Consider the following 15,874-nt stretch of genomic DNA (forward strand, 5'->3'; position numbering starts at 1 on the left):
AGACTGAGGGCTAGGATGCCAAGTAGAAAGGTTGCAGCATTTTAGGCAAAAAGGATGGTAAAATGAATTATTGTTTTTGCTTACATAAGTACTTTTTTATGTTCATTTTCCCTCCCAGACTTAAAGCTTGGTAAGAAGAAAGGGCCAGATCAGTCTTTCCACCACCATATCCTAAGCATTTAGCAGGACACAGAACAGACCCCAGGATATCTGTTGAATGAATGGATGAATGGATGAATGAGGGCAGCAGAAATAAAAAGAACTGAACACATTTTAAAAATTTGGGAATTTATGAAAATGAATGTGGAAGGCATGATACTTAGATTAATACAGGGGTTTGGGATGATGATGATGATGATGATGATGATGAATTCAATTTGGAAATCTCAAGGGTGACACATTATGACATGTTCAGGAGGCGGTTGGGCTTATGAGCTCAAAGGTCCTCCTGATCATGGACGGAAATATAGATCAAGACATCATTAGAAGACAAAAGGCAACAGAAGTAGTAGATGAGGATGACATAGTCCAAGGACAGCCCAGGAAGAGCAGCCCTAGGAAAGAAACCCATGGGACATCCCCTAGGGGAGGAGAGGAGAAAAGAGTGTCCATAAGTAAGACTAAAAAGCAGCAGCCAGAGAAACTGGAGGAGACAAGGAAAGTACAGTTGCACTGAAGGAAAAGGATGCTTCAAGAGAGAGAGAGTGAGAAGTGAGGCCAAGTTCTACTAAGCAAATAAGAGCAGGACAGAGAAATATGCCTTGGATTTAGCCCAAGGTCTTTGGAACTGGTGGTGGAAAACAAGTTCAATGAAGCTGTGGATTAAGATGAGATTAGGAGCTGAGGAAATAGACATAATGAATACAGATCAGTCTTCTAAGATCAAGCTTTGAAGGGAGAGGGGATAAGGCAAGGACTAAAGAGGGATGGGAGGGAAGGGAGGGAAACATTGCTAAAGGAAAAGCTGTCCCGCTTAAATTCTGATGTTTACAAGGGAAAGAGACTGAAAATAGAGATGAGAGGGAAGTGACTGATGAAGGAAAGTTTCAGAGGATGGGCTCGGTAATAGAGGTGAAGTGATTGGCTTCTACCTCGAAGTGCTCTAGCCCATCTATTGTAACCAAAGGGGAAGGTGTGTTTCAGATGCAGGAAGCTTGCTCCAAATGGAATACGAGCAAACAGGGACACAAGCATGTCAAAAATTGTTAAGAGAGAAATAACAAAGCTCAGCTGGATTATTGCCATCATAGGAAGTGGGGATTGCTCACATCCAGTCTACACATCTACGCCATCCACTATTAAACAGTGAAAACCATGTACATTTGGGAGAAGCACCCTTTGTAAATGTCCCCATGTCTCCCAGGAGCTGAGACAATCATGATGTAAATGGGGGTTTAATCCTCAAGTGCACTGACATCCTTCCCACAGTATATTAAAATTCGATGTTCACTCAACTGTTTCTCCCACTAGATATAAGCTACTCTACTCAGAGGCTCCTTGCCTCACTTCCTTGTTTGTTTGTAGCACCCCAGTGTCCTCCCTAAGCACTAGTGGAACTGAACTAATGTTCGCAGGAAGTTTGAATTAGATATCAGGCAGCCCACTGCAAATATGTGATAAACTCTTCCAGTGAGCAGGAAAGGAAGGCTTGAAGGGCAGAAAGATGAGACTTGATTTCAGTGTAAGCTCCTGCTTTGAGGGTCAGGAAAGGTGGAGACTGGCCAAAGAGGCAAGGCAATTAGAAATCCCTCTAGAACACCATCCATAGAAGTGGCCCTGATCAGAGTGGGCTGATCAGACATGAACATGTGGATTCATTGATACAATTGCTGAAAGTGGATGTAGACAGTACATGGGAAGAAGATGATCTCTAAGGAAGAAAATACAAGTTTGTTTCAATTAGTGGGAAACCCAGGAGGCAGGGAGCCCGTGACCTGCAAAGCCATCCTACATGGACTGCAGAGTTGGACTTGGAGAAATCTCACCCATCAGACTTCTATTGCTTAAGCCACCAGAGAACTGGAGCAAGCTCTGGGTGGGAGGAGGCAAGGGTGAATTCCAGAATAGAAAAGGAAACACTAGTGCCCATGGTTGACTGATTTAGAACCACACAGCCTTTCAGGGGTTAGCATCCATCCAAGATTCAACCTCTAATTTCAAGATAAGGAAACTCAGGCTGGTGAGATTAAATGGCTCACCCGGGATCCCAGGTTCTGATACTGTGAGAGAGTAGATGTGAACCCCACATCCCAACTCCCTGCCCAGGTCCCTCTCAGGTTCCTGTACTGTCTGTGTTAACCTTATCAAGCCAGGTTCAGTGGGAATGATGGTGGTCAGCCCAGGTCCTGCAACCAAAGATTTCTTCACAATCTGCTAAAGGGGCTTAGCATCTATATGCCTATCTCCGTGTGTGTGTGTGTGTGTGTGTGTGTGTGTGTGTGTGTGTGTGTGTGTGTGTTTTGAGGAAAGTGAAGAGGGGCCTAAGAAACACCATCGGAAACAGAGGAAGAAGACTAAAGAGTGACAACAAGAAAAGGCTAAATGCAGGAGTGCAAGTTAAACACGCCAGGGGCAAAATCTCCCATGACACTCTTGAATTTGGGATGGCAGTACCAGTGCTCTGAAGTGAAACTGGGAGCAGACCACAGGGAGTGCTGTGGTTTGGGTTGAGTGGGTTGGGCTGGGTTTTTTGGAGAGAGGTGCCTGTTTTTGTATCAAACCTTACCAGAGACCTTAGAGACCACACGTCAAGCTCTGGCTCCCCTCTCCGCACCCCTGCACACACATCGCACAGATGAGTACGCCAAAGGAAGCAAGCTGTCCCAGTGAGCAACAGTCAGAGAAGCAGCACCAGGCACCCTCTGCTACCACACTGCAAGGGACTCTGGGGCACATGAAATAGAAACAACTTTTTTTGACAAAAATGAAAATGTAGAAGAGCCTATCTTTTTAGATTGCACTATATTTCAGAGGTTAAAACCCAAACTTCCATTATCTTTTGGGTTAAATTACACTACTGTAGAATTCAAAATGCATCAGTGATAATGTAAATTTTTGTTCATGTTGAGAATTGATCAAAGAGGACAATGCAATGGGCCTCTGAGAAGCCAGATTGGCTGATGGTGTCCAAGTACTAACATTCACCTACTTCACTCAGAGAATACCTCAGGGAGAGACATCCAGAATGATGAAAACAAAATTAAAAGTCTGGCTGGGGATGTAATGCACAGCATGGTGACTATTGCTAATAATAATGTATTGTAATGTATATTGGAAAGTTGGTAAGAGAGTAAATTGAAAAAGTGCTCATCACAAGAAAAATATTATGACTATGTGAGGTGATAAATGGTACCTAGACTTACTGTGGTGAGTATTTCCCAATATATAGTGCAAATATCAGATCATTATTTTGTACACCTGAAGCTGATATGTCAATTATATGTCATTTTTTTTAAAGAAGTCTGGATAGTTTAAGGAAGTAAACCCTAAATTATTAGGAAAATTTTACAATTCAATATAATTAAGTATGAAAGAGCCACACCTAGTGGAGTTGTATACATATATTTATATATTCATAGACACCCTGTACACACACAAATAGAATTCTGATGTGTGTGTGTGTGTGTGTGTGTGTGTGTGTGTGTGTGTGTGTCTCCAGAGAACTGCTGAGATATGTAGATTACAGGAAAGGGTGCGGTGCTAAATCTACAATAAAAAAACTGGGCTCTTTTGAAGGATTGAAAAGTACAGATTGGTAGTTACAAAATGGTCACATGGATATAAAGCACAGCAAAAATATAGTCAATTATATTGTAATAACTATATATGGTGCCAGGTGGGTACTGGAAATATTGGGGATCACTTCCTAAAGTATATGATTGTCTAACCACAATGCTGTACACCTGAAATTAATTCAAAATAATATTGAATATAAACTGTAATTGAAAAGAAATTTGAAAAGGGAACTCTAAATGGTGTGTGATTATTAACATTTTTATTCCATACTAGAAAATGCCATATTCCCAAGGGCACGCAAATCCTTATCTTCTATTGTAACACATGGCGACAGCGGAGATGATGATGAAGGGCAAAGACATGAAGCATTAGTCCACCTCTCCACTGCCATGCTGTTTAACTTGTGAATATTTATTTGAATCTTTACACTTCTCTTAAAACTACCTGTCCTCTGGGGCCCAGATTTTGGCAAGTGGGCTGAGCAGACAAAGCCCTAAGCCAGATACTGGACGGGGCTCTGATCCAAACTCCACTCTGCTAGACCAGAGAGTCAATCAACATGACAGTCCCTCCCTCCGAGGCCATCAAGACCTTCCCACTGACTTCAGTGCAAGGTTTTAAACCTAAATAAGCAGATGCCTGTAAAGTGCCTTTCAGGTCCCTGGGGAGAAGCTCTGCGTGAAACCAAAGGTACATCTCAGAGGTGTGTTCTTAACAGGAAAGGCTTCGTGCAGGCCACGGACAGCACCCATAATAGTAGCAGAATACATTCTGGATGTGCATCAACAACCCTTAAGTTTGCCCACTGGCTCAGCCATTGATCTTGGTCATCAATCCTGGGCCATTGAGAAGTCAGGGGGGGAAAGAAGGCAGGAGAGAATGAGTATTCTCCAGCCACAGGGCTTGCATGGGCGCTAAGGCTGACTTTGTATAAAGGGTTGTGGGTTCCTCCACTTACATAACTGATTGTAATAGAGACTCCAAGAGCAGTAGCCTCCACTGCTCTGTCTGCTCTGCCCTCCGTCCAACCCCAACCTGCCAACATGGTCCACCAGGCACAGGTTAGGGTCCCTCATTGCTACCAACTCAGGAAGGCTTTCCTTTACAGCTCAACTTTTGTGTGTGAATTGCTTAGTGAAGAGGAAGACTTGAAATTTTTTAAAAATACTCACAGTAAACTAAACAAAATAATGTATTTCTTCCTATGAAGATAAGGTCATTGCTTTGGGATCAGTAGCTCAAGCACCTTTTAATTGCTTTGTCTTTAGTAGAGACATGTTTGCACACACTTAGCCCGGCTAAGCCTGTCTTCATATTTCTGATGCTTCTAAAATGGTGGGCTAAAGTCATCGTAAATCCCAGGACACACAACAGAGCATGGGATCCCTAAAGTAAAGGCCATGGCATTTTCTCTGCCTGCTAGGAAAAGGAGTTCTAGCTTCCACCATGTTTTAGTGCATCAGGGCCTTACTAACTTCACTGACCTGGTGCAAGCAGAGGGGGCTGAAACAGAGCATTTCTAAAGCCCCTTTGCCTTCTGTGGTCCTGATTCTAAGTGACCCTGAGACCTTGGACCCATCAGCCAGCACTAACATGCCAACAGCCTTAACAGCAGATCATGGGAAGACATAGGAGAAGATTTGGCTTTGGGTGGTGGGCACACAGCATGATGTACAGATCTTGTAACATAGAAACCCACACCTGACACCAATATGATCACATTAACCAATGTCACCCCAATAAGTGTAATTAATTAATTAGTTAATTCATTATATTTAAAAAGACACAGTTTGGGGAACTCAGAGCAGACACTGGAAACATGCACATGTGACAGATGACACCCAAGACCCTCAGACTCTCACACCATCCTTGACCTCAAAACTGATGTACAAACCTCAGAACTTCAGAGCCAGGAGAAACTTGTCTGATCACCAACTCCAAAGCCCTCAGTTTACATCTAACAAGCTCAGGCCCAGAGACATTAAGGGGCTATTTCCAGACCAGGTAACACCTGACTCCAGTTTTCTATCTCATCCAGGGTTTTGTGAAACATGTAAACTTCATACCTATGCATCACATTTCTTCCTAGATTTATATCATTCACAACCATTCACTCCTTCATCTCCCAGATCAATATTTATGACTTCTCAGACCTTTGGGCATCCCAGAGAGCAAAGTAAGTGGTGAGAAGACACCTGATCATGTGGGATCATTGCCTTTCTTAATGGGAATCAATCAGCAAACAAATGGAGAGCTAAAATTATCAGGCCACTGTGGGGTTCTGATCTCTGCCACCTGGGGGGCAGGATTTGTGTTTTAAACTCACTAGACCAAGTAGTTCATGAAAATGATTAATCAGATGTTAATAATCCAAAGTTGAGTTTTATTCTCTTCTTTTCTCTCATACATCAAACAAGTAAAAAGTCTGTGCTGCCTAAATAATCTCTCCCACAAAAAAATCATTCTATTGATTTATAGATATCAAGAGGAACAAAAATTTGGCACTGCTCCAAAGGGCAGCAGGTTCAATGCCACATTTTACCATATAGGTATTTACCCTATCAGAAACTCTCCTGAGAAGTGGTAAAGCTAGTCTATGAATAATGCCAGTATATAATATTTTACCATGGTTTGCAAATGTTTCTTTCTCTACAGGCAAGGTGAGCAATGAGTTAAAAGTAGAGGCACTTGCTTAGTACTAAAGGCAAAGAAAGAAAGAAAAAGAAAAAGGGAAAAAAAGAAATTCTATTTCCTTTCCCAGCTAAACAAAAACTCTAGGTTTTATGCTCCTACGACCTAGATATAGTCAAAGAGATCATACAGAATGTTCCCAGGGAGAAAGAGACCTCAACTCTCAGCTGTTCAGCCAACTTTTCAGCTTAGAAAATGTCTTTACAGGGGAGTACTGAAACAGACACAAACACAGGTCTATGGGAGAAAAACAGTGGCAGATCTAAAACAAAGCTAAACTCAGTACTGGGGAGTTGTGACCACACTATTGTAACTTCCCATTACTTGTTTATAATAACATATAACCCAGGCTTTTCTCTTAACTCCAATGCTCTGAATTCCCATAAGGAAATACCACTTTTCGGAGAAGAAAAAAAAATCAAATACATTTTCCTGGATAGTCGATGAGAGGGAGAGGGGGAGGTGGAAGAAAGTAGGGTCAGAAGGGTCATGGGGCTTTTCAGTTGTTTGACCCAATGTAATAAAAACCTCCATAATGCAGAGATGGAAGGTATGAAACTCAGACTTCAAAATGGTTGTGCTGAGCTGAATTCTGAAAATATCTTCACTATGAAGACAGCAGGTTTTCAACAAGAGCTGGCAAGCTGTATTAAATAATGAATGACATAAATTAGACTGTCTTATTTATTAGCAAGTCCAGTGTGGCCCATGTAGCCGCACTCAAAACTTACTCCAAGGTTCTTAAATGCATGTAAAGCACAATTCAAGCATGGGGGGGCTGAGAAGTAAACATCAGAGTCATAAAAAACTGATGCCTCTCGCTGAATCCTTATAAATGCCAGAACTTTTATGTAGTACAATTAATTGCAATGGAAAAGCTTACTAAGGTGAGAGGGCCAAAATCAATGTATTAATGACATAACATTACAGTCACTTAACCAAGCCAGCAATAAATTGCACACAGAAGCTCTGGCGGCAGAAGCTGCAAATTCTATTTGTGCTGTACTGAGAGGAAAAATATTACACTTGTCTCCAAATAGTAACCCCAAATCAGAGAACATCACACAAGAAATTGAGAAAAAGGTCATCATTGGTCCTCACTAAAATATAGACAATATAAAATGCATTCTCTTTCACAACACTACTGAATGGTACAGTAAGAAATAATTGAGATGGCAAATTTTACATTATATGCTTTTGACCACAATAAAACTAAAATACCTGACCTATTTTATCCATGCCTTTTACCACTTATGTGAGACAAAGCTTGTCCTTTGCAATGCATTTTGGCACCTGATAAAACTGAGACTTAAATGGCCGGTTACATAATTCCAACAACAGGCTTTACTCTTGAATTCCACTTATATGTGACAATGGTATTATTTTTAAATGGAATTTAGTATAGCTTCGGTAAAACCGTAACCAAATAACAAAAGTGGGCACTTCTCAGCAGTGTGATGATAGACAAATGTAATGCATATCTATAGACAGAGAGATGTAGATCTAGATGTAGACCATGTTAGTGAGTAAAGAGTATGAGACACAGACACTGTGATGGAGAGATTTTTTATAAAATAAAGTCAAACACTGACTCTCAAAACAAAATGTCAGCTTGACTTAAAATATGCATGTAGAAACAAAAATAAACTTATCTCTTCTTTAATCATACATATATTTTTTTAAATGTTCTACCATGACCTTTATCTGAATTCTAAAAGGCACAGTGGTTATATTTTCCCCCATATATAGTTATTAAAAGATATACTATTTTTAAATGATACAGTCAACTGTTGCTTCAGTTTATTTACTTATATTATTCCTACTTTTTTATGGGAACATGTAAGTTTAGCTAAGCACCATTAAACCAGAACTTTGAAACATGTTATTTTAGGAATACCCTTGGGACTAATAACAAGTTTTGTTTTTTTTAAAAAAAAAGTGTAATTTGGTTCCAACTGTAGCTGGTACCTACTGGCCAAGAATTGAAAAGCTGTTCAAGCAAATATTAATATGTAAGAAAAAGAACACAGATGGTGAGAGTGAAACAAGCTCATCCACTGATGTCATTTTGATATCAAAACAGCAAAATTCAAAATGATGAGACTAAGTGCTTTCTAAACAAGGATATCGATACCTTTTACAGATAAGAACACCTGGGGCTCAAACTGGCTGGGCTCCATCAAAGCTGAGGGACAGAGCAGGGAGCATACTTTTTCCTATTGGCCAGTCTAATTCCCCATCCTAAACATTTATGCATTGATACCTCTCAGTGATCTTAATTTCAACAAATGCTCAAACCAAAGGATAAAAAAAATAAGAGTAGCAATTAGCAGTGCCATTATTGAATGAGTAACTGTGACAAGTGCTTTGGTAAATATAACCCAAAAAAATTCATTTTCAAAAGCCTGAAAATAGGAATCTGCCATCAGATATAAAAACAACAGCAGCAGCAATTATGAGGACTAATATAAGAAAGCTCTCCTCAAATCTATTGATTTCATCTATCTCAGGCAGCTAAGGACACTAAGATTTAAAATAACATTTTAAATTTAAAGAGTTTTAGTGTCCTTTTCTCTGATTGTGACTTTAAAATATTAAAGTGAAAAAATTTAAAGTGAAAATGACTAGCTTTACCTCATTTTCTCCCTCTTTATATTATCTATTGCCTAAGACAGAATTTTAAAAACAACAATAAAACAACATCTAACTGTACAAAGGCACTCCCCCTGGTCTTAAAATAGTCCGAAGAGCTCTGAATTCTATATGGCTTTCTCCATCTGACTACTGACACCCCATCTCATATAAAAGACACATCTGACAAAAGGCCACAGACACTCTGACTAGCTTGGTGAGCTTGGACCAGCCCAACCTAGGGCCAGTCTAGGGCCAGCCCAGGGTCAGCACGGCCATGGCCCTACCTCAGGCCCTGACTGCTGCTATCCTGGCAAACAAACAAACAAACAAAAAAGATTGAAAACCGAGCATCCTGAATCCAGCCTGATATTTGGCTGCTCCCTGCACATCTTAGCTCTGCTAGGCCAGCACGTTTCCCCTCTGTTCTGTTGTCACTTCCTTCTGCCTGAGCCTTATAACAAGAACATCCCCAGTAGAACAAACAGAGACTAGGAAGGTCTCTTACTTACATGAAGGAAAAAAAACAGGTTACCTCGGTCATACGTTGGCAGAAACAGGGTGTGCGTTTTCTGTGGGGGGAATATGCATGCGCACTCGCCAACCGGAAGGCCACAGCCCAAGCCCTACTTTCAGGGCTGCCTATCTTAGTATCAAACACGTAAGGGAAACCTAGAGAAACTTTGCCTTACAGCCCCTCTACGTGGATGAATAAAATCTCATGTTAATGGAATAAACGGCAATGTTGGGGAGGACAGACACCTCTAGTAGAGTTGATAGGAGAATGCTGGAAGAAGGACTGCTGAACTCCTACTTGCTAATGTATTTGTCACAAGGCATAAAAAGAGGAGACACAAATGCACAATTCTGCTTCTCCATCAGATCAGAACAAGCTCAGATATTGCCAGGGACCTAGGGGTCCCATGCTAAAGGCAGCATTCATCTGAGGACTACACACAGCTTTATCGTCCAACCTTGTCCTGAGAAAATATTCAGTGGAATTAAAATTTATCACCCAAATGGTCTCAAAAATTATATCTCTGAGAAGTCAATTCCAAATTAAATCAGACCAGGCTTTTAGGCTTCCAACGATCACATTTTCCCTTTTGAGCAAGTGCTTTTCAACACTCAGAACTTCTCCTCTTACAGATCATGTTCAAGGCCATCTCTGGATGCAATCTCCTAAGTAAAACCTCGATGCATAAAATGAAAAGGGACATGGGTCAACTCCAAACCTCAGAAAAAGATGTTAGGGGGTAGACTCTAACCCCCTCCAACAAATTTTAAAAAGTGAATTATCTTAACCTCCTTTCTAGTAAATATTACTAGAACTCCTCCTAACACAACATACACATTGCATCTTATGACACAAAAATGTCCAAAACTAAGTTATTGCGTGTGGAAAGCCTAAAGCATGCCCAGCAAGACTCTGAAATATAAAGTGCATATAGAATGCCTTCCCACAAGTATGTTATTCACATATAGTATATTTAAAACTTATTTTAAACTGTCACACTTCTCCCCGTGTTATCAGCCCCAGGCCAGTGAAACGGACAGGTAACTGACAGATGGCCCAGCCCTGCATCTTCATCTCTGACTTCTCCCCAGACTTGAGACAACATTCATGCCCAGGATGGACTCGCCTGGCCAGCCAGGGCTGCAGGGGCCAGGAGAGAAGAAAGAAAGGAGAACACCAGGAACTCACATTTCGGTGATGTTCTCAGGGTCTATAGTGTTAGGCTCCAACCTCGGAAATGCCATGATGCCAGGAATAGGGTCGCTGCACCAGATCCGAGAGGCGCTGCATTTGCAGGACGTGGGACAGGCGAGAGCGGCCCTCCAGAAGCCCACAACCAGCCAGCAGAAGCCCCAGAGCCGTGCCATGGCGGGTCCATGCCACCTCGTCCAGGACGACATAGCTAGCCGCCTGTGCCAGCCCCAGTCAGACTGAGTACGCGTCCCTGCGCTGCACCGGGCGGCCTCCGCTGCCCGTGCTGGGCGGTCTTTGCCGCGCTCGCTGCTCTCCCTACTCGGTGTGGGTCGCGGGCCCGCACAGCCCAGAGGGTCCGGGGCTGAGCGTATCCTGGCGGGCAGCACCGTTCACAGTGGCAGAGGCATCTCCGGCCTCCTCACAGGGGGCGCTACCGCCGCTAGGAGCTCCGCTGTGGCCGCAGCAGCATGGCCCGGCGCGCTGGGCACCAGCCGGCGGGGCTCCGGGGACTCTCTGGGACGCAGGCTCCTTGCTAGACACGCACTGAGATCCCAGACGCACCTCGGGGCTGAGGACAAACAGACATGGGTAAGACTGAGCGCAGGACCCCAGAGACGACGAATTGAGGCATTCTCCTTTGGGGCTCGCGTCACCCCCACCCCGACCCCAGCCAGGAGACTGTGGAAAGATGAGTGCCCAGCTCCCACCCCAGAAATAAACTTGCCCCTCGATGGCACTGGTGCCTCTTTCCAAGTCTGAGGTTGAGGGAGGGAAGATAGGGTAAGGGTCCCTGAGAATGGATTCCATGGCACAGGCCAGGAGAAGAACCCTTTAAAAGGGGGGACGAAGAGACTGCCGCTGCCACGGCTTGGAGACGGGGCCCCAATGATGCTGCAGAATCCGCCGCCGCTGCTGGGTGCAGGGGGCGCGGGCAGGTGGCGCGGCACGTCCCACCTGGGGAGCCGCCTCAGCCGCCCCAAGGAGGGGACAGTGAGGGCCGAGACTACGGAGGGCACTGTCCGCGCTGCTCACCCGGCTCCGGCGCCTACCGCCTGCCGGCGGCGCCCGGGTCCAGGCTCCTCCTGCCGCCGAGCACTGAGCGCAGAGAGCGCAAGCGAAGGAGCGAGCGAGACTCCTGCTCCAACCCAATTCCGGGAGCCACCGCCGCCGCCGCTGCTGCCTCCGCCTCTGCTACTGCTGGCGAAGTGACGTGAGGGCTGACGCAGAGCAGGGGCAGAAACTCCAGAAAATTAGTCTGAAATCCAAAAACACACACGCTCACACACACACAAACCCATAATACCCTCCAGACAAAAGCAACAAGGAGGGGAGGGGAATCTGGGGGCGAGCGGGGAGGAGGGAGGCATCGGTGCCACTGGCCAGAAGCAGACAGCAGCAGCATGTGGGAGTTCACACACGCGCACAGACGCGCACACGCACACATCCAGGCTGTGTAGACGCGTGCGCGCGTGCGTGCGTGTGTGTGTGGGTGGGTGTGGGTGTGGGTGCGGGTGTGGGGGGGTGTTTCCGTGTGAGCGTGTGTGTGCGTGTATGTGCGCGCATTTAGATCCTGGTACCTCTGAGATGGACCGTTCCGCCGCTCGACGCCTCCCAGTTCCTAATTCACACCGCGGTCTCTTCGACAATTGCGGTAGAGGCTGTCTCCTTTTTTGAAATGGTTGAAACCCGGTTCGGTTCAGCTCTGAAAAATACGCTGATTCTTATTCCAGGAGTCTTCCCTCCCCGCTGCGTTCTCCTTTCCCACCCTGCCTAAAAAGGGAGGGCGAGCTATCTTTAAAAAATAAATAAATATTGTAAACACCCAAACGTGTTCGGCATCGGTAACCAAGGATGACCGCCCCCGTTCGGGGACATGGATTTTGGAACCCTGGTGGTTTGGGAGGGTCTTCCTGTTGGTGCTTTTGTAGAGGGAAGGGAATCTCCAAACGCAACTCTAGCTCTCTAAGTGGGTCTTTTTCCTGCGGTTTTCTGGCATCACACTCCCGGGAAATAGAGACATGTGAGGGGAAGGGAGCGCGCCTGACTCGTATTGGGTTCCCTAAATGCGCGGCAGCAGCCCTGGCCTGTCCGATGTGTGGCGCCGCGTCATTTTCTCTCACCCGTCAACCTGGCAGGATGCAACCCTTCCCAGATCGTAACCTCACTCCCCGCGATGCCCACCCCGACTCGGGGCACCCAAAGCCCTTGCTCCCCTGCCGTACCTTGTGCGTTTTCCTAGGAGCGCGAGTGTGCGCAAACGCGTGCCCTGCGCCCGCGCTACCGAGAGCACGACAGGCATCCAGCTACCAAGAAGCCGGGCAGGACCAAAGCCTCAGGGTTTCACTAGAGACAAATAAGGCGATCCGGGAGGGCCGGGTGACAAACCATGAGGGCTCTGTGGGCTCAGTTAGATGATGGCTGCGATAGCTGTGGGGCATTTGCAAGTCTGGTCTGTGAATCCGTCTTCCCATTTGCGGCTCAGAGCGGCTGTTTTTCCGCAGTCATTTTAAAGGAACTGGGAAAAGGCACCGCAGTGCCAGACACTTCCGAGGGCTCTGGTGCCCCCGCGCGGGGAGAGAGCGCCCAGCACGCTGGAGAGCACAAACCCAAGGGCCAAGGCCTAGGCGGGCACTGCTCCGGGCGGGCCCAGGCGCCAGATGCGCAACCTGCGGGACCCCGGACGCTTGCGCGCCCTTGTCCAGCTGAGTGAAAGGCGGGCAGCTCACCGCGCCAGAAGATAAGAATGATCACCCATCTGCCCACAGAGGCTAGGTGGGGAAATCGAAATATCCGAACGTCCAGGTAAATGCTTTAATCTCCATGACGTTTTAAATATTACAAAGGAACAGAAAGCATCTAGTGGGGCTTTTATGCAGATCCCCAGCGATGAGTGTAACCACAGGAATCCTTGCAGAGCGTGCGTGCGCACACACAGACACACACACACACACACACACACACACACACACACACACACACACAATCTTGATGCAGGGCCGGAAGAAAAGGCCAGCAGGTCTGTCTCTCTCCACCATCACTGGATTGTGACACCCATTGGGTGCTGAAAGGCCAGGCTGAAGTTCACTTCTCTGCTCAGCCGCCAACTCCTGCTGGGTGAGGACATGCCAAGGAAGGGAAGCAAAGGGCAAAAATGGCTTGGTCCGGGTCACACAGTAAGGCTCTTCTGCCTGTCTTGCCAATGTCCTTAATGGAGCTGCCCCTACAGGACACCTGGGGGGAGGGCGTGTGCATAATTACTCACTTCTCTCTCTCACACAACCCCCTCTCACCCCATTTTTCTCAGAAATGGTCCTTTGAGTCCTACTGGCCACAAAGTGTCAATACAACATAAAGATTCTAATTGTGTTAGAATATTTTTAGAATTTGTATTATAATATATACTACTGTTAGATTCTAAATATACCTCCATCGAATATCTCCCACATGAAATTAGAACTGGCAGACCCACTTCTAATTACGCTTCACCTGCTCAGTTTTTTCCATAGTCCTTACCATTTTTAACAGATCATTTACTTACGTATTATATGTCATGTTTACTATATTTCTCCTAGTGGAATGCACACTCCTTAAAGGCAGGGGTACTTTTGTTCTTTGCTATATCTCAAGGACATAGTATTAAAATGTGTGTGTGTGTGTGTGTGTGTGTGTGTGTGTGTGTAATGAATGAAATGAAACAAACTAGCATTGAGATTTCTCAAACAGGCCCTCTTCACTCTCACGTTCTTAACCTCTAACATTACAAGTCCCTCTGAACAATTCATTCCCTCTGGACACTCTCCCTCTCACCTCCACAATATCTGAATCCTCCCTGTGCTGAGAGTCTGCATTGCACTTCTTAAAGCCTTACTTCCTGCTTCCTCTGGTAGCCAGGTATAGTCTAGTACTGGGCCGGGGAGGGCCTCCCTCATATTCATGCTGGTAACTCAAGATTAGCGTGCACGGTGCCTAAAACACACTTGGCAATCAATAAACTTTTCTTGATTGATAAAATGATCGATCTAACTCAATTTTAAGAACTACGAGATATTGCACAGAGATTTCAGGAATTCTCAGACAGGAGATGATGAACATTTTTCAGATGGACAAAATTGAATAGAAATAATTTCCCCCAGATCACATGAACTCTTCACGGCAAAGGTGGAGACTGAGTGTTGCAACCCTTGCCTGTACTGGACCATGCTGTGTCAAGAACAACATTTCTCAAGCTTTTTTTTATCATGATCCACAGCATAAAATTCCTTTCATATCACAGTCCAAGGCACACATACATACGTACATATAACTTAAAAGCAGTTTCACAAAACAAAACTTACTCTTAATACATGAAATGCACTAATTTTTATATTCTATGTTATCCCATTTTATTTGTATTGCTTGTAATAACCCAATACATTGATTTTAACACCCAGTGCTAGGTTGTGAAAACAAAGGCACTGCCAGGTTCTGCTTCTGACTAAGATGGAGTGGTAGGGAATAGATTTACTTCGAACCAAATCATCAATCCCAAGAGGATTAAAGGGAACAGGGTTAAAGCAAAATTCAAAAGAGAAATTAAAAAACACTACATAGCACAATGTATGCTTGCATGTCAATTGTATCTCAATAAATCTGGGAGAAAAAGATATTAAACATTTTTTAAAGAATTTGTGAGATGCTACTAAGGCATCTTAAAAATTTTAGGAGCGATCAGGCATGGTTTCCCATCACTCTGCTAGCACCTGCCTCCCCTCCCCCCAAACCCAACATTGCACCTTCACGCCCACCTTCACTCACTCACTCACTCAGCAAATTAAAAGAAAAAAAAATTTAGGAGGAATTTTATAACTCAAATACCTGTGTTAGAAAAGAAAAGTGTCTATAACCAGTGACCTCGGCTTCCACCTTAAGAAACTGGCAAACAGAGAGCAAATTAAACACAAAGTAAACAGGAGAGAGGAAATAATGAAGAGTGGAAAACAATGCAATGGAAAACAGAAAGGCAAGAGAGACAGACCATCAATGAAGCCAAAAGCTGGTTCTTTGAAAGACAAATGAATTTAATAAAACTTTATCCAGACTGACCAGGAATGAATAAGGAAAGACACA

The 15,874-nt window shown here is 44.6% G+C and overlaps 1 protein-coding gene across 6 annotated transcripts in view; it reads right to left on the reverse strand.

Annotated features, from left to right (window-relative positions):
- NTRK2 (neurotrophic receptor tyrosine kinase 2) overlaps nucleotides 1-13,263 on the reverse strand; it is a 325,395-nt gene extending 312,132 nt beyond the window's left edge. The window contains exons 1-4 of one of the 6 annotated variants that reach the window (XM_036330677.1): nucleotides 12,991-13,263; nucleotides 12,346-12,470; nucleotides 11,801-12,023; nucleotides 10,763-11,336 (exon numbers count right to left, since the gene is read on the reverse strand). In XM_036330677.1, coding sequence (XP_036186570.1) covers nucleotides 10,763-10,974 — 212 coding nt within the window. In that variant the 5' untranslated portion in view covers nucleotides 10,975-11,336; nucleotides 11,801-12,023; nucleotides 12,346-12,470; nucleotides 12,991-13,263. Of the gene's footprint in view, nucleotides 1-10,762; nucleotides 11,337-11,722; nucleotides 12,190-12,345; nucleotides 12,500-12,990 lie in introns of those variants that run through there. The other 5 variants (XM_036330678.1, XM_036330679.1, XM_036330680.1 and 2 more) reach the window with 5 other exon arrangements.
- Nucleotides 13,264-15,874: the final 2,611 nt, after the last annotated feature.

This window comes from Myotis myotis, unplaced genomic scaffold (assembly GCF_014108235.1).
Source record: "Myotis myotis isolate mMyoMyo1 unplaced genomic scaffold, mMyoMyo1.p scaffold_m19_p_12, whole genome shotgun sequence".
Lineage (NCBI taxonomy): Eukaryota > Metazoa > Chordata > Mammalia > Chiroptera > Vespertilionidae > Myotis > Myotis myotis.